This window comes from Accipiter gentilis, chromosome 7, assembly GCF_929443795.1.
Source record: "Accipiter gentilis chromosome 7, bAccGen1.1, whole genome shotgun sequence".
NCBI classification, from domain to species: domain Eukaryota; kingdom Metazoa; phylum Chordata; class Aves; order Accipitriformes; family Accipitridae; genus Astur; species Astur gentilis.
In genome coordinates this window covers 13,797,121-13,815,520 of record NC_064886.1, presented here as the reverse complement: position 1 = coordinate 13,815,520, position 18,400 = coordinate 13,797,121, and the positions used below count along the sequence as shown (strand labels likewise).

The window sequence follows — 18,400 nt, the reverse complement described above, 5'->3', positions numbered from 1 at the left end:
GCCATTGTACCAAGCTGTGGGGTGCTGCCACAGCGAGCGGGAGCCCCAGCGCCTAAGGATCATGCTCTCTCCGGGAAGTATCATGCTCCAGGGTGGGTCCAGGGTCAGCACGGCTATCTCTGCAGCCATGAAGGTCCAGGCAGGAGGGAGGAGCAGGACAAAGCAGAGATCAGTGCAACAGCATGCATGGTGGAAAGCCCCCAACCCTGACCACGTACTCTGGAAGCGGGGAAGAGGGCAGAACCCCAGTGCTCACTAGGGTTTCTAGGGCACTGGTGGGATCTGGGGAGACAGTCTAATCTTTCAGAGGGGTGGCAGGGCTTGCGCCTGGTGCCCAGTGCTGCCGGACACCTTTTGAGCCAGGCAGCACGTGGAAGGACAGCAGAGTCGCAACATGACTTGCTGCCGCTTGAGGGGACACCAAGGCCTGTCGCCTTGTTCAGCAAGAACCGTTCAGGACCCCAAGGACTGTCACCGTAACTGCAAGCAAAGAGACTCACCAGCAAGGACAAGGGCTTGAGCTGAGAGGAGGAAAGGAAGAAGGAATGAGCACTCCTGGGATGTGCCTGCCAGGTCTCCTGCAGTGTCCCTGGCATAGAAAGGAGCAATGCTGGCCTTGGACATGAGCCATTCTGTGGGAGGGAGGGTTTGGCAAGGCCTGTCAGGTCCCTGAGACACCCATCAGCAACACCTCACCACTCCAGAGCATGGCATCCCCACCCTCACCACGATCATACCCACCAGCCTTGCTGGACCTGTTTCCTTCCTCCCCAATAAATGAGAACACCCCAAGGAGGAAATCCTGAGCCTACATTGTTGACAGGGACAACCACTGCTCCATCCAATCTCCTCAGCCTGGCAGGATAAATGAAAATCTCCCCTTCCCTGAGCAAAGCAAAACCCTATCCAGACAAAACCCCCAGCCCCAAAGAGGTACAAGGGACAAGTGCCCAGCAGAGCTTGTGCTGGAGATGGAGTCTTCGTCCTCCAGCCCCCGAAGGTCACTGGGGCTCTTTGGGCACACATTACCTCCTGGCATCCACACTGGCTGTCCATCCCCTGGAAAGACAGCAGGCACCAGACCCCTTTGCCGCACTCACCCAGGAGGAGCAGAACTCTGTTCCCTGCCATCCCAGGCTAGGGATCCAGCACTTGGTGACTCTCCTGCAGAGAGCAACAGTGACATCCATTGCACAGAGAGGAAGAGTAAGGAAATGGATTTCATTATTGTTGTTGTGATGATGATGCAAGTAAACAAGCACAGCTTACCAGAAGCCTCTGTGTTGCCATAATGACTGTGCCTGAAAGCAATTTCTTATTCCCCTCACTTCATAGAGGACTCGGGGCTCACTCTGTCCCTGGAACCCACAGCCCCATGCAACCCCGCTGAGATCCCTCCTCCACTCCCTTGGGAGACTCTGCTTCTCCTGGGTGGCTGTCAGCATTTGCTGGGTTTTTTTCCACCCAGAGAAAAGGGGTTTTGACAGATCCTTCTCCCACAAGCCTTTTTGCTACATGTTGTTTCCCTTCTTTGCCAGCATCTTGGAGTCCACCCACAAGTCAGCACCAGCCTAGCCCTCAAGCAGCAGGAGTCTCAGGCTCTTCTGGGGTGATATTTGTGATTTCTTTGGAGCTTTCTCCCTGCCTTCCCAGAAAAACCTTCCCTACGCTGGAGACCAGGCACCAATGGGAAAGAAACAGGCTTGTTTCTGCTGCTTACCCCTGATATGGATCAGATTGGATGGGTTGCAACAGGCACAGGACTAGTTATGGGACCCTGTGCAACATACAGCTTCTTGTAGAAACCACAGTTCAGCAGAGCTGCCCTGGAAGATAGAAGAGTGAAGCACAGACCAAGTCTGCCCCACGGTCTTTACCTGCATCTGATTTATCATTTGAGCACGTCCCATGGGCTTTGGGACAGACTTGAAACAAACAAAAGCACCAATGTAACCCCTGAACTTGAAGCTCACCTTCACTAAAGAAGCCAAGTCCTTGAATTTATCAACTTTCCAAGAACCAGCGTGTGCTGCAGGGAGCTCCTTCACACCTCCAAGAGCCTTGCAGGAGGACACACAGTGCCATTACAGAAGGACAAAAAGAAAAAAGAAGAATAAAAGCTTGTTTTAATTTTTGACACAGGCTGAATTCCTACGAGGAATTTGTAAGCTTGAAAGGAAGGAAAAGATCCTGTATGTGTTCAGGTACTGTACTGAGGGGAAGTTTTATTACTGTTTTCTCCATCCTTTTCTGATTTTCTGATTCTTGGGAACATTGATTTTCCTTCTGCTTTTTGGATTCTTATTCTGCTTTCAGCCTGAGGTTCAATTCTTACCTTCTGTTGCAAGAGCTCTGAACGTGGTAACCAAGACTGCCCAACAGATGAAGTCCTGAGGATGAGGCCTGCCTTGAAAGTGGCTCAAGACACCTGTTACGGAGGTGTTTTTTTTCCCCTCTCCTTCCCGCCCAGAGAAGTTTCATTTCCTGTCAGGGCGGGTGTACCTGCCACACACCCAAGCCCAATTACCTACAAAGCCCCTTATGCTATTACAGAGGTGGTCAGCCAATGGGAAAAACCACAATGGCGTGACGTGGCGACTCAAGATCTAAAACGGACACCCTACAGATACAGAAACTGGTGCTGAAAACACAAAAACAACGACAAGAGAACATAACTGCCATGACTGATACTAAAGCAAACCCCATTGGACAGTGTGATGGGTTAACCCTGGCTGAACACCAGGTGCCCACCAAAGCCGTTCTATCACTCCCCCCTCCTCAGCTGGACAGGGGAGAGAAAATATAACAAAAGGCTTGCGGGTCGAGATAAGGACAGGAGAGATCATTCACTATTACCGTCATGGGCAAAACAGACTCAGTTTGGGAAAATTAACTCAATTTATTACAAATCAACCAGAGCAAGGTAATGAGAAATAAAATCTCAGAACACCTTCCCACCACCCCTCCCTTCTTCCCGGGCACAACTACACTCCTGGATTTCACCACCAAGCCCCCCCAGCGGCACAGGGTGACAGGGATGGGGTTTATGGTCATCACACGTTATTTTCTGCCACTTCACCTCCTCAGGACGAGGGCTGATCACACTTCCCCAGCTCCAGCGTGGGGTCCCACCCACGGGAGACAGTCCTCCACGAACTCCTCCAACGTGGGCCATTCCCACGGGCTGCAGTTCTTCACGAACTGCTCCAGCATCGGTCCATTCCACGGTGTGCAGTCCTTCAGGAGCATGCTGCTCCAGCGTGGGTCCCCCACGGGGTCACAAGTCCTGCCAGAAAACCTGCTCCGTGGGCTCCTCTCTCCACAGATCTGCAGGTCCTGCCAGGAACCTGCTCCAGCGCAGGGTTCCCACGGGGTCACAGCCTCCTTCGGGAACCCACCTGCTCCAGCGTGGGGTCCTCCACGGGCTACAGGTGGATATCTGCTCCACCGTGGACCTCCCTGGACTGCAGGGGGACAGCCTGCCTCACCAGGGTCTTCACCACAGGCTGCAGGGGAATCTTCGCTCCGGCGCCTGGAGCGTCTCCTCCCCCTCCTTCTTCACTGACCTTGGTGTCCGCAGGCTTGGTTCTCTTACATGTTCTCACTCCTCACTCCGGCGGCAGTACCTCTCCGTCCCAACTTTTTTTCCTTCTTAAAAATGTTATCACAGAGGCGTTACCACTATCACTGATTGGCTCGGCCTTGGCCGGCGGCGGGTCTGTCTTAGAGCCGGCTGGTATGGGCTCGCTCTCTCTCGAACACAGGGGAAGCTTCCAGCAGCTTCTTACAGAAGCCACCCCTGTAACCCGCCCCCCCCCCCGCTACCAAAACCTTGCCAGACAAAACCAATACAGACAGTTAAGGGAAAAAAGTAAAACTGGGATAATGGAGAAGGCTTGTGTGCCCAGGGACTGCAATAAAGAAAAGGCCCCTGGACAGAGACCATTATGAGCCGGGATAATGTACATATTCTTCTCTGAGAAATTCCAGGGAAGACTGTGCCAGAAATCTGCAATGGACCTAAGTGCCTCGTCAATGCCTCTAAGTGGCAGTGACCATGACATCTGGATGGACGGTGAAGGGATGAACATGAAAATTAAGTCAGGGAATGTGGTGACTAAAAGGCACAAGGGAGCAGAGACCTCAAGAGTTCTGGACAGTATATTTTAATGTACATCTCACATACCAAATGAGCAACGGGTACTATTCCCCCTGTGGCCTGCTTTGTACAGCTGATCCTCCTATGTCTCTGGCCCTTGATGTTTCTGAGCCATAGTTCGGAGTTTCCTGCGCTCACATCTAAGCCATGACATGTCCCTATTAAAATACCCTTAAACCATCCTATCCCCTCCATTACCACTTAATTCCAAACAGCCTGTCATCCACTTCACCTCTGTCATCACCAGAGCTTGTACCTCAGGACCTCCTGTGGGGATAAGACCCATCTGACAGTCAGCTCCATGCATGGTGACATAGAGGCCCAGATGGTTGACACTGCATTTCTCGTAGCTTCGTTGTACCTTGTATTGGCTGCAGAATGACTCAGACTGAACAGACCTCATCAACAGCTAAATCTGACTGCAAAACCAGTCTGAGGACAACTGATGAACCCACCTCTCTTTCCCAACCAATCCCTCAGTCCTGAAACTTTAGAAACCCGTTCTCTTCTTAACTGTTGGGGAAGAAACCCCACTCCTTCCCAAGAGCTCCTTGCCCTGTATTTGCACCCCTGGACTCCCTGTGTCAGCTGCTCCTCAGGACCACCTCTTCCAAGCCCTGCCCTGCCTCCTGCAGGTACCTCCTGTCCTCTGACATCCCACAGGCTCTACACTCTGCTACAGGCCCACATAGTAAGTGAATTTCAGACACTTATAGCCTGGAAGGGGCCTGCTGCCTGCTGCAAAGGCTCTAGGGACAACGTGGTACCTTGTGGGTGATTGGGAAAGGCAACAAGCTGTCCCATGCCCTGAAAAACACTGTGCCCAATACGCCTGCTGCTTTCTTGAGAAATGCTGAAACTCCAAATAGATAGAAGATGCTCACCCTAACCCCTGCTCGATGATCCTACCATCAGTCCCACAGAAAAGATGTCAGCAACTTCAATGATATCCGGCAGAACCAGTGAAAAAAACAAGGTTCCCTCTACAGTAAACTCAGAAATGCCAAAAAATAGCGACGCACCCAAAACAAAAAAATCGAGAATGCAGAATATTAAACCACCTTGCAACTCCTGAACACCCCGTATGTGATCGCTGATCCAACAACAAGCTGTGGACCACAGATGTACCTTCTACCGCAGACATGGCTCAACCTAGACTCACCCTGAAGCTCCTACCTCAGACCCACACCTCGACCGCCCTGCGCGCCAGAACGCAGCTGCCCGAACAGCTCGGCCAGCCCGGAGCCGCGGCCGCCCAAAGGAGCCGAACCGCGACCCGCGGCCGTCCAAAGGGGCCGAACCGCGACCCGCGGCCGCCCAGGGCCCGACCCCGCTCCCGGCGAGGCGGCCGCGCCTCCTGCCGGCGGGCCCCGGCCGCCGCCTTCCCACAATGCCCCGGGAAAGGGGCTGGCGGGCGGGCCGTGGGCGGGCATTCGGCCCCGCGCTAAGCGCCGAACAAAGGGACGGACCGTTACGGGAAATGACGACACCTGCTCTTCTGCTACAGCGTCGCCTGCCACGCCAGCAGTGGGACTGGGTTGGTGGTTAATTTTACTAGGACAAACACGAACTTGTATTTAAATAGATTTTAAAAGCTTGAGATCACGCTAACGCATGTGGGCAAGTCGCCCATTAAATGCAGTAGCAGAAATGACGGGCTTTAGTTTCCGATCGAAGAAATCAAGCAGCACATGGCTGCGTTTCTAGCAAGACCAGCCGTATTTCCTAACGTATACCACACCAGAGCTGTATTCTGGGGAGCACTGAACCACAAAGCAGAACTAGATCCCGTACGAATCCCTTCTCAAATGTATCTCTGTTTGCAAAGTGAATTACTGACTGTAAATCACCAGCGACTCTGAGTCACCAGGACACCTCAATGGTCTCTCTAACTCCCTTAACAGAAATAGATGGGCCCAAAGGATAGAAAACACCCCAAAAAGCATGGAAATACAAGAAATGCATCTTGTAGGACTACAAAAGCAAGAGAAGGCTCTCGCCTTCCCCGAAAAACCCAAGAGGAGATCAGAGCTGACAAGAGGTATCTTTGGCGTACCAGGGGCTGAACAGAAACGTACCATAAGCCATAGAAACAAAAACACTGCTCTGGAGCAAAAAGATGCCTTCAAAAAAGGTTCTGACAGAACAATAGACACCGTCACAAGGATTAGAGAGGAGGCCGAAGAGACCAAAGAAGTCCTAGGGACACAATGAGGAACTCAAAAGGGAATTTAACAAGGTACAGATGCCCTCAGGGGGCCGGGGACTGAATGGAGGCATGCCAAAAGGATGAGAGGACAAAAAGACCAACCTGGTTAACAAATACGGACCCAGGAGGGGTTCTGAGGAAAAAAGGGGTGAAAGTGTCCTCCCTAGCTAAAATAGTGCTCTGGGGATGTCCCAGAAGAGCTCAGCAAAGGGAGCAGAGGGGTCTCAACTGGGGCAGAGAGACCAAAGAAGCCTCACTTACAACAATGAGGAACTCTGAAGGGGATTTCAACAAAGTACAGATGTTGTCAGAGGGGCAGGGGCCAAATGGAGGTACCCTAAATGACAAAGAGGGGACTGAACAGAGCAATTCTAGATAGCATAGAGGATAAAATGTGTGTTCTGGGCTTCAAAGAAGGCATTGGGAATGGTTCTGAGCGCAAGAGGGGTCCAAAGTGCACTACAGAGATGAAAGAGTGCTGTGGTACCCAAGGAAGGTCTTACGAGGCATCATGAAAGATGTTCCCTATGGTTTTTGCTGAGCTTTGCCAAAGCCCACAAGAGGCCCTGCTGCCTTCCAGTCTCCTACAGCTCCTGCCGGGCTTTGCTGACACCGACATGGGGCTCTTCTGCCTTCAAAAGTGTCTGTTGGCTTTGGCCTGGCTTTGCTGAAACCCATAAGGGGCCCTGCTGCCTTTGAGAGCATCCCGAGGCTTCTGCTAGTTTTGCCATGGCCCATGTAGGACCCTACTCCTCTCCAGCATCTGATGTCTTTTCCTGGGCTTTGCCAAAGCCCACAAGGGGCTCTACTTCTCTCCAGAGTGCCCGAGGGCTTTTACGACGCTTTGCCAATGCCCAGACAGGGCTCCAGTGTGCCACAGCTTTGGACAGGCTTTGTTGAAGCCGGCAAGGGGCCATGCTGCTTTCCAGAGTTTCTGACAGCTTTTGCCAGGCTTTCCTGAGGCCCATGAGGGGCTCTTCTGCCTTCCAGAGCATCTTTACAGCTTTTCCCAGGCTTTCCTGGTGTCCACAAGGGGCCGTGCTTCCCTCCAGAGTGCCCCAAGGCTCTCACTGGTCTTTGCCAGGGTCCACAAGAGTCCCTGCTGCCTCGGAGAGGTCCACAGAGCTTTTGCCAGGCTTTACTGACACCTGGGCTGGGTGTGAGCTGCTCGGGGGAGAGGGGGTTGCAAGGGTGGGTGCAGGGTGTGAGACTCAGAGCTGGGCTGGAGGCCAGATTTGGGGCTGGGTGTGAATTAGTGCTGAGCCAAGCATGGTGCTGGTTGTAGGTAGGTGCAGGGGGCAGCAGAGGGGGTGCAGGGGGAATTCCAGGTGGGTGTAGGGTAGCTGTGGTGATTGCAGGTGGGCACAGGGGCTTAGCTGCCATGGTGCCCTGCAGCGCTCAGCTGAGTGCTGGCCAGGGGCACAGCACAGGGCGATGGTGTGCCTAGCCAGGGATGCCAAGGAGATGCTGGTTGGGACACCAGAGCAGGTGAACGCAGCCCCCTGGTGTGGCCCCTGCACCACCACCCCCCCACACATTTTCTACTGGTTCATCACTGCCAGAGCCCCTGAGTCCCCACACCTGGCTGTGGAGTGCCCTGCATCCCCTGTCCCACAGATGCCTAGCTGTGGGGTCCCCTGTGTCCCCCCACCTCAAAATCAGCACCAAGCACTCCTGCAACATGCACCCCCATGCCCTGGAGCTCAGTGAGGGGCTGAGGTGAGATGGGGGCTGGGCCGCCAGGATGCCAGAGTCCCCAGTGCCCCATCCCTCAGTTTCCCCCGCACCAGCAGACAAGAGTTGCAGGTACACATACCCCAGCTGTGTGGTGGTGGTCCAGGCCTGGCTCTGTGTCTGCTGTACTGCCTGCACCCACAACCCACCACTGCCACCCCCAGCCCATAGTCCCCTGGGCCCCTGTGGCCACCCTGGCCCCCAGGATGCTTCCTGGGGGACAACAGCCACATGGGGCGAATTAATTTGGTGTCCCATCTGCTTCCTGCAGGGACATGGGGGACAGGCCACACATCACACATGCCCCCATCCCCACAGGCACTGTCCTGCTCGGGGACACCCCAGTGTCCTGCCTGTTCCCTGCACTGCTCCTGGGCACCCCACAGGACACATGCATCAGTGCTGGGGTGCACGGGGCACACCCAGCCCCAGCAGAGTATGGGACTAGGGCTGAGCCAAGTGGGGCAGGGCTATTCATGGGTGCTGGCCACGAGGCTGTTAGCAGCATGCCAGATGCAGGGCTGGGGACTGGCCGTGGGGCTGGGTGCTGGCCACGGGTTTGGGTGCTGCCAGAACACCATGTCCTGCCAGCACATTCCTGCCTGAGTCACTGCCAGCTCCTGCCTGGGCAGATCTCTGGCCACAGCCCCACAGCAGCCCCACACTGGCACCACGCAAGGCCCACACCAGCCCCACTCCACCCCATGCCCTGCAGCTGGGCCAGCCCCACACACACATACCCAAACCCTGCTCCTCTCACCCCAATCAGTGCATATAGACATGTCTAAGCACCCATACCCCCACTCACCCCTATGCCCCCACACACCTTATAAACCCTGTAACTGCAGAGCCCCACCCATAGCCTGTACACCCCCTCTGCCTATACACACACCCTATACACATTATAACCCCCATATCCTGTACTCCTTAAAGCCCCACAAGCAACCCTGTACCCACACTTAGTGTTTACACCCCTGTACCTCACTACACATACCCTACACCCCTCATAACCCCCATGCCGGGGTAGAATGAGGCATCCAGGCAAGGAGGAGGAAGAGGGAGGCCTTTGTCAGGGCAGCCTCCTGGCCAGGGCCAGGCTTGTGAGCCAGGTAAGGTGTGGGGGACACGTCTGCTACCACGATGGTGTCACCCCAGGGCCTGGGAGGGGGATGGGCCACCGAACGCCTGGGTTCCTGGAAGAGGCCCACGTGACTTCCCCAGATGCTATTAGCAGCCCTTGTTGCTGGGCAGAGCTTTGCCGGGCGGGCCAGAACCCAAGGGTGCACCCCGACACCCGGCCCTGGCACCCCGAGAGAGGCCAGAGTTGGTGGAGGCAGTGGGGCCAACCCCTGGGCTCAGCCTGGGGAGGGGATGGGAGCCCACCAGAGTTCAACATCCCTTCCCTGGGGGGATGGGATCCCAGGCAACCACCCAGCTGGCCTAGCCACACACCCTTCCACGGGGAGCTGGGAGGCTGAGGCCTGACAGGCTCATTACAGGAGTGCAGTGACACCTCCTGACCCCACGCCTGCCGAAACTAACAACCAAATACTTGTCATCTCAGCCCAAATGAGTCACCCGCCCCCACGCCCAGTGCCCCCCCCCCCACAGGGACAATCCCAGGGATCTTTGGGGGGGGGGGGGGCAGTCCCCAGCACCCACCTGTGGCCATCCTGATAACCCCAGGGTTATTTCTCTGGGGGAGCAGTGCTGCTCCAGGAAGCCCCTCTCCCCCCCCAAAGTCTCTCTGTTTCAAGAACCTCTCCCTTGTGGGGGCAGGGGGGCTCTTCTGTCCCTGCCCAGTGCCCCTGACTCAATTCCCAGGGGCTCCTCATGGACCCAGCTCCATACTCCCTCTCCCCCCACCCCCAAGACATCAGTTCTGGGAGGGGGCTGCACCACCCTGCCCCAAAGATGGCAGGGGGGGCAGGCCAGGTTGTATGGGGAAGCCTATGCCAGCAAGATAGGGGCACAGCCACCAAGCAGCCCCCCTGACCTCCTGGAACCCCACAGAGAAGAAAAGGGCACGTTTGGGGCAAAAGCAGCCCAGGCTCCTGTCGTGAGAAATAACATGAAATATTATCTAAGCCCCCAACACATGGTTGGAGCCACCGAGCCAGAAATGGGCAGGAATTGTTTGGGGTTTTTTTGCTCGGGCCGGGGATTTTCTGCATTTGCATGTGCCCCCCCCCCCCCCCCCAAGCATCGTCAATGCAAGCTTTCAAACACCCTCCCCACCAGAGGCAGTGGGGCCAGATCGTGGTTCAGTCCCATTTGGCACAGAGGAGGCAGCAGGAGAGGAGGGTGCTGTTTTTCCAACACTTCCCCTCCCACCACCGGGCAGTGCCCAAAAGGCCAGCTGATGGTGAGAAATACCCACCTGCCCTAGTTCCCAAGGGCCCCACACAAAGAGGGACCCCAAATCAGCCAGGCCAGGTGCTGAAGACACCCCTAACCTGCAACACCCCCTCCCCCCCCCCCCCCACCATCAGACACAGCGGCCACTTTAATTCCCCCCCCCCCCCCCCCCCCACTTATTTACACAAAAGGTTCAGAGAAGTCGAAGCTGGCTTCTGCGAAAAACCCTTGCTGGAGCGGAAGAGGAAGCCCCTGGTTTATCAGCACCGAGTCAGGCCTTATCAGACCATTGCGGCTTCCAGGAAACACCAGCAGCCCCGACCCCCTCTGAGCCTGCCAGCACCTTTGCATATTTCCATGGCAAAGGCCCGCTTTGCATGAGGGCCCCACCACATCCCAGGGGACCAAACAGGCCCAAAATAGCCCGCAAAGACACAGCATTAAAAAAAAAAAACAAACCAAAACACACAACAAAAAAATACCCACACCAAAAAACCATTTTGCAATATCTGCATAACAGGGCTGAGCCACCAGCTCGTTTTCAGTAGCAAGGGCCTCACCAGCACTGCAGGAAGCTGTCGCCTCTCCCCTGCCTCGTCCCATCTGCAGTAAGATGACAGATTGGTCTGTCAGAGATGGTGGCTCCCACAAGGCTGGAGCCACCAGCACAGTTTTTAGGGTAGGGAAGCGCTTTGCCCCTCGCGGGGGTGAGGGGGGGGTGGATTTTCCAGCCAAGGCTTCCACAGCAGAACCCAGTCCTGGCAAGAGGAAGCTGTTCATCAAACCACTGCCCAAGCGAGGTCTGCACATAACTGGGCTGTGCCCTCTGGCCCCAGGCAGGCCATGCACTTCCTCCATCCCCAACTTGCAGGCATCAAAACTTGGGGGATGGAGGGCACAGAGCAGTCTGGGGGAGCAGGGTCCCCCTAAGGAGGCGTCAGAGGAGGGACAAGACTGTGCTAGACAACCAAAGCCACTGAGAGGGTCTCCCCCCTTGGAAATGGCAAGGAGCACAGCTCACCCCCAGGCTCCAGAGAGTCCCCTCTCCTCAGGGCTGCAGACCCCTGCCTCACTGACACAGAGGGTGGTAAGCCCCAGCTGCCAAGCGCAGGCACCCAGAACACCACAGCACACTTCAGGGCACCACAAGAATACCTGTTTCAAAGTATGCAGGCACTGAGCACGAGGCACCTCATGGACTTTCCCCACCCACGTACACAGTGACGGAGAAGAGCATCTCAGTACACAGCAGCTCTGGGGAGCCCCGATGGGTGACACAAGACACCCAGAGCAGTTTTCCATAGCCCACAGCTTATCTTTCTAATAAGCAAGAGGCTGTGGGGTGCCCCACAGGCAGCATCTGTGCAAACAGGCCCACACCAGCAAAGCAGAGCAAGAACATCCAGCATGTCAGCATCTCGTTATAGGAAACAGCAAGTTTTATACTAGAGGAATGAGAACAAGAGACATTTATTTGACAAAACTAAGTGCTCGTTCAGCAAACAAGCAGGCCTGACAATAGCACCACCTTTCAGCTCTCCACTTGGGTTTCCATTGGGCATCACTTGGGCTGCAGGTCAAACACCATGGACGAGGATGTTCCTTGCTGTGTGGGACCCAATCCCACAGAGTAGAGCTCCCAAGAACCAACCAATCGACAGTCAGAGGGCACAAGATGGATGAGCACTGCAAGCCCACCAAGAAGCAATGTTACCAGCTGGGGATCAAGGACTGAGCCCAGGGCCGGCACCGACGGACTTGCACAAGCTGCGGATCCGAGCCAACGAGTTTTATTCTGCTCCAGAACATTTACATTCAAACATCAGCTTCGTTCCACTCATGGCTTAGAGGATCAAAACGAAGGGAAGACAGGGAAGTGACCGATACCAACTTCCACAGCTCCCCACCCACTAGAAGGGCTAGAATAACCAAAAAGATTAAAATAAACAGAAACATCAACTGTTGCCAGCAAGCCATGGGCACAATGAGAGTCCACCAGGCCACTAATCCTTATTATGCTCCCTTGCAGTGTTGCTCAAGTACATCAGAGAAAGGCTCAATTGGAGTCAAGGCAGGAAAAGGCTTCGCCACAAAAATGCTACTTCACATGAAGAATGAAGTGCAATGCACCCATAAGCAGTTCTACGACATTCAAAATTCCTCCTTTTTGTATCATTAGCTCTGTAAAAATGTACATATTCTACAGATTTATAGATATTTACAGGTTCTCTATAGCCTCCCCACCCCATGTGGGGTTTTACATACTTACAAATGCACTCCCTATTTTTAAACTGCCTGTGTGTGGCGAGTCGCATCAATGTAGCAGAGATCAGCCAGACAGGCCAATGCAGCCAAGCTGCAGCTGGCTGTGGTTACCATCTCAAGCCCCACCTCACCCATCCCCCCCACCCCACCCACCCCTCTGCCTGCTCAGTGACCTGGCTGAAGCCCTGCTGAGAGGGAAGCGGCTAAGCAGGGCTCCAGCACCCCATGTTCTGGCAGCAGGTCGCACATCTTGGCTGCTGGCACAGCTCTACCAATTCCAGAGGGCAGATGCGTGCAGAGCCAGCAGCAACCAAAGGCTCCCTTGCCAGCACACCTGGGTGTAGGCACAGGCTCACACAACACCCAGCATTCAATGCTTCTGCTCCAACAGAAAAGCCGCAAGTTCAGGCAGGACACCATCAGCAGAAGATACTATTTCCAGAAACCCACAACCCTGAAACATCTGCTCCACACACAGCTGCCGTGCCAAGCCCAGGAGGCTTCAGTCCAGACAAGAGCTGCTGGTGCTCACTGGCTTGCTGCTAAGCAGATTGGTTCCCTCCGGGATAAAACTGAAGCAGTCTACTTCAGCTTTCCATCATCCTCTTGAAGGAAGTAGAATATCAATTCTTCCACTTTCTCTTCCCAAAGCAATAAATCCTCATTGGTACCTGCAATCTGACCAGATCACACCTTCCTCCTTCAGAAAGGATTGCTCAGGGGATGCCTAGATATTTTCCTTCGGTCACTCAAGTCCAGCTTCATAAGCACTCACAGTAGGAAGTGATCAGCTTGCCAGCCCCAAACAGAGCCAGTCCACCCAGAGTTGTGTCCCTCTGCAGCATACCCTGGCTCACCGGATCATGTAGGCCAAGCTCGCTCCTAGTCCAGCCACACCTGCAAACGCCATCAGTACATTTCTGATGCTGCCTTCTAGGTCCTCGACTCGAAAGAAGTCAACAAAGCCCTCCTAGAAGAAAGAAGAGAAAGTCATTTTTCTGCCAGCCACCCTTCTTTGACAGGAAGGCATGGAAAGCCTTTTTCCCTGGCAGAGTGGGCTGGGATACAGCCTGCTCAGCACATCCACTGTGGTGCAGTCCCCCAGAATCATTACAGCCACAGCCTGGCCCACAGAGGCGGCAATCAGGAGACAGCACCAAAGCAGCTGTGGCCCAGCTCCAAGCAAGCTCAGCACACCAGGGATTGACTTGGCTTTGGGAATGCTGCCCCCTCCATGCTGGGCAGGGGCACATTTTTAGGTTAAGACTGCTTCAGGCAGCTCATTGTAAGGAGCTCCTGAAAAACCAGAACTCCAGCTAGATGTTTCAGACTGTGGTTTTAACTGGAGCAGTGAGTCATTTCTGTGCTTTGCTGACACACATGGTTGTCAGTGAGCAGGTCACAGAAATGGGAAAATACTGGATTGTTCTGAAAAGCTTGCAGTGTTTGGGATAGGCAGTGACTTACCCAGCCTCCCTGGCTCATTAGCCACTCGCGCTTAGATGAGACAAGTGCATCTGTGATGATCCCTGCCAACGAGCTGATGCACCTCTCCTGGTTTATGCTTTTCAGGTGTTTCGCAACAAAGGCACCGAACGAGATGAGCGTCACCACTCGACCCCAGTTTGTTACTCCATCACTGAACACATGGGCAGCCACTTCACACACCGACTGCAGATCTTCCTCTTTCTGGATTTCCAGTTTCCGAAGCATTCCTGCAAGAGATGCTGGTTTAGAAGCAGGCATGCACACAACGCCAAATACCCCACAAGGTGACCAGTGAGAAGATGCAGCCCCTACACTCTAGGTCCAACAGCTGTTAAGAGTCACTACCAAGTGTCAGGGATGGAAAGCAAGTACCTGACTGCTACTGCAGAGCGCTTTGCTGCTCACACTCGCCTGGACCAGACAAAAACCAGCCCATAACCCATTTCTAGTTCCTTCCTCCCCACCTCGGGCACAGCTGCCATCTCTGCGCACGTCACACTCCCCTATCTCACAAGGGCTTTAAAGCCTCACCACGTCAGAACCACAGCACAGAAGTCATTTTGCAGCCTGCCACAAGCCCTGCCCCTCAAGCCAAAAACAAAGGACAGTCACCTACAGCCAGGCAGACATGTCACCTTTTTATTAATTGGGTTTTAGTGACTGGAACAACAAGAATTCCCCAGTTTGACCTGCAGTGCCCTCTCATGAATAAGCAAACAAGACAAGCCTTTATGAAACTGAAAGGCATTGCTTGTTGCTCAAACTAACAGGAAGCCTTCCTGAAGCCCGTGCCTTTTCTGCACACATGAAGATAACCGTCCCTGCAGAAGTCTCAGATACCAACACCAGCTTGTGTTGGTCTGAACATTCCTCCCAAGCGTGGCTTGTTCAACAAGCACATTCATAAATTTGGCCAGGGTAACTGAACCCACAGTCTTAAGCATCAGCACAGCTAAGGACATGACGAAGTACCTGAAGCCCTTTGCATTAAAAAAACCCCAAACAAACAAAAAAAAAACCACTCAAAACTGGAACATCCTCCTGCAAGAAAGGAGGCATTTCACCACTCGCCATCTCAGGAGAAGACGCAGACACTACCCTTCTGCGCCAGGCACTGTTCTGATCTGGGATCAGATATGGTGTGGTGTGGCATGCCAAAAGCAGTCCCACCATGAGCCCTGAGGCCAGGAGCTCAGTCCCACCACCCCGACGACTCAGGCTAGCCCCAAACCAGCTCATTTCCGAGTTACACAAAACCAGGTAAAAATGGTAAGTTCTCACTTCCAGTCCATTCCCAGGATACTCTGCAGTGACAACACCTACTTATCCAAGCTCAGGCACTGGGGTTCAAGTTTCTATGGCTATTCTAGGACTCATAAGAAGTAGGCAAAATACATTAGAATAGCTATAACCTGAACACATTGTCCAGGAGAATTTCTCCCCCCAAAACTCCCTTCCACCCGAGCCAGGGGCATCATAAGTTTAAACTCACAAGCTAATTAATCTTTAGACACTTGGGATTATTTGCATATAGTCATGCTGAGCAAAGCAGGGCGCAAGGAGGCACTGGGGCTAATCTGTAACTAGATTATCTCCTCTGCACACGTTACCAGCAGTTCTTCCACCTCCCATCGAACAAAGTTCAGTTTCATTTTTAATCACTTCTCAGCTGGCCTAACTCACTCGAAACCAGGGCCACAGCCCATCCCGTAAATGACCCGGCCAAGAGCTCAGGCATGCCCTCCCCGCCCCCGCTCCCCTTGCTGGGGGGATGGGTTGGCGCAGAGGCCTTGCTCCAGCCCCAAGGGCCAGCTCCGGCCTAGGCCTCTCCCAGCCCCTACCATGCAGCAGCCTGCAGCCCACCTACCTTGAGGGCCCACACACACGGCAGAGGGAGCACACGTGGGGGCAGGATCTCCTAGGGACCCACATCCCTACACTCCCCTCTTCGAGGGGCAAGCCCCAAAACCCCCCCAGGACCCCACGCTGGGAAGGGACAGGACCGGGGTCCGTAACTCGCCTCCAAAGGAGGGGAAGCGGGCCCCAGGCATCCCCGAGGCCTCAAGCACCCCTACCCAGGCAGGCCCACAGCAGGGCCTGAGGCGCCCCCACCCCACACGCCGCCCGTTCCCCACCCTCCGCTAGGGAGGAGCCGGCCGCCACACACCCTGGAAGGCCAGCTCGTGTTTCTGCATGACGCCGTCGCCCACCCTCCGCAGCGTCTCCAGCGCCTTCTCCATCACGGCATCGCCCGATCCGCCGGGCCGGCCGGGCCCGCCCAGCAGCCCCGGGAAAAGCTTCTTCACGGCGGGCTCGGCCTCGCCCGCCGCCTCCCGCAGGTAGCGGCTGATGAGCTCCAGCGAGTCCTGCCGCAGCCCATCGGGCGGCTCCGGCGGCCCGGGCGGCGTGCCGGGCAGCGAGTCCCCCGCCGGGCCGCGCTCGGCCTCCGGCTCGCAGCCGTCCAGCTCCTCCTCGGGGCTCCACAGCGCGCCCGGCCGCGCCGCGGGGGGCAGCGCCGCGCGGGGGGCCGCGCCGCAGCCAACCAGCGCGCGGGGGTGCTCGGGGCGACCGGCGGCGGCCCAGGCCCCCACGGAGCCAATCAGGGTCCCGGGTACCTCAGCGGCGGCGGCGGGCGGCGGCGGCGGGGCCGGCCGCCCTCCCGGCGAGGCGGGCGCCAGGGCCGGGCCGCCGCCGCAGTAGAGGTTGAAGCCGATGACGGCGTTCCGCTTCACGGCGAACATGGCGCCCGGTGCGCACCGACAGAGAGCTGCGCGGGCGTGAGCGTCGCTGCCGCTTATATGGCGGCGGTGACGAGAGCGTGGGGCGCGGCGGAGGCGGGGCGAGGCCCCGCCGGCGTTTCCGGCTCCGCTTCCGGCCCGCCCCCGCCGAGAGAACGCCACCATGGGAGTGGGGGCCACGCCTCGCCTGGCCGTGGCTTTTTGGGGTGAAAGGGGGCGAAAGAGTCGCCGCCTCCGCGGATAGGCGTGTCCCCCCCCCCCCCCCCTCGCCGGGCCTCATCTGGGCCTTGCTGTGGCCCCACGGCACCGACGCCCTGCCCCCCCCCCCCCCCCCCGGACCTGCCAGGCCCCACACCGGGTACCCTTCCCTTCCCCCTCGCCCCCGGTGCTGCCGGGCCCTGCTGTGGGCTCCCGGCCCTTCTTTGGTGCCGTGCAACAGCCTCTTAGCAGGGCAGGGTACCTCTGTGCTGGTACCCCCCCCACCACCACCACCCCAGTACCACCAGGCTCTGCCGTGTCCCCCCCCCATCACAGGGCACACAGTCCGTGCAGCCTGCACCATTTTCCAAGGGGCTGCATGTCCCTCCCATGCCTCAACCCCTGTTTTCTTTCTGGTTTTTGCAACACAAAGCATCCCCTGGCAAGGCTGTGAGCATGCTGCCAGGAAAACTGAAGCCCTGGCACATGGCGGGAGCCAGGACACCCTTGCTGGTGTACACTGAAAGCACTGCTTGGAAGTGGGGAGTGTGATGTGCTCTGGTGAGGCCCCCCCACCCCCGGAGTACCGAATCCAGCTCTGGGGGCCTCAGCACAGGAAAGACATGGACCTGTTGGAGCAGGTTCAGAGGAGGCCACAAAAATGCTCAGAGGACTGGAACACCTCTCCTGTGAGGACAGGCTTAGAGAGTTGGGGTTGTTGAGCCTGGAGAAGGCTCCAGGGGGACCTTGTTGTGGCCTTTCGGTACTTAAAGTGGGCTTGTAAGAAAGATGGGGACAGACTTTAGTAGGGCTTGTTGCAATAGGAGAAAGGGTAATGGTTTTAAACTAAAAGAGGGCAGATTTAGATTAGATGTAAGGAAGAAATATTTTACGCTGAGGGTGGTAAAACACTGGCACAGGTTGCCCAGAGAGGTTGTATATGCCCCAACCCTGGAAACATTCAAGGTCGGGCTAGACAGGGCTCTGAACAACCTGATCTAGTTGAAGATGTCCCTGCTCGTTGCAGGAAGGGTTGGATTAGATCACCTTTAAAGTTCCCTTCCAACCCAAACTATTATATGATTCTATGTCACTTCCCACCTGCTCAGCATTTTAACTGGCTCTGTCTGGTTAAAGCCCTCTCTGACTTTGGCTTGCTTAGCTGGACGTTCATGGGGAACTGCCCCATTTCTTCCAGTCATGGGTGGGTTGCTTCACTTCTCTCCTGTTACTCGAAACCTCCTTGCATCT

The 18,400-nt window shown here is 55.7% G+C and overlaps 1 protein-coding gene across 1 annotated transcript; it reads right to left on the bottom strand.

Annotated features, from left to right (window-relative positions):
• Positions 1-11,914: 11,914 nt before the first annotated feature.
• On the bottom strand, positions 11,915-16,985 carry MCL1 (MCL1 apoptosis regulator, BCL2 family member). The gene is made up of 3 exons (XM_049805472.1): positions 16,381-16,985; positions 14,193-14,440; positions 11,915-13,695 (listed from the first exon to the last, which is right to left on the bottom strand). The coding sequence occupies exons 1-3, from the start codon at positions 16,952-16,954 to the stop codon at positions 13,579-13,581; spliced, it is 939 nt and encodes a 312-aa protein (XP_049661429.1). The 5' UTR covers positions 16,955-16,985; the 3' UTR covers positions 11,915-13,578.
• Between the last annotated feature and the right edge of the window lie 1,415 nt (positions 16,986-18,400).

What these genes read in the sequence shown, in the direction of transcription:
- MCL1 (XM_049805472.1), bottom strand. Translation starts at nt 16,954, where the DNA reads ATGTTCGCCGTGAAGCGGAACGCCGTCATCGGCTTCAACCTCTACTGC. An exon ending in ACACGAGCTGGCCTTCCAGG is followed by an intron (nt 14,441 to 16,380) that starts GTGTGTGGCGGC and finishes CATCTCTTGCAG; the next exon opens with GAATGCTTCGGAAACTGGAA. An exon ending in TAATGAGCCAGGGAGGCTGG is followed by an intron (nt 13,696 to 14,192) that starts GTAAGTCACTGC and finishes TCTTTCTTCTAG; the next exon opens with GAGGGCTTTGTTGACTTCTT.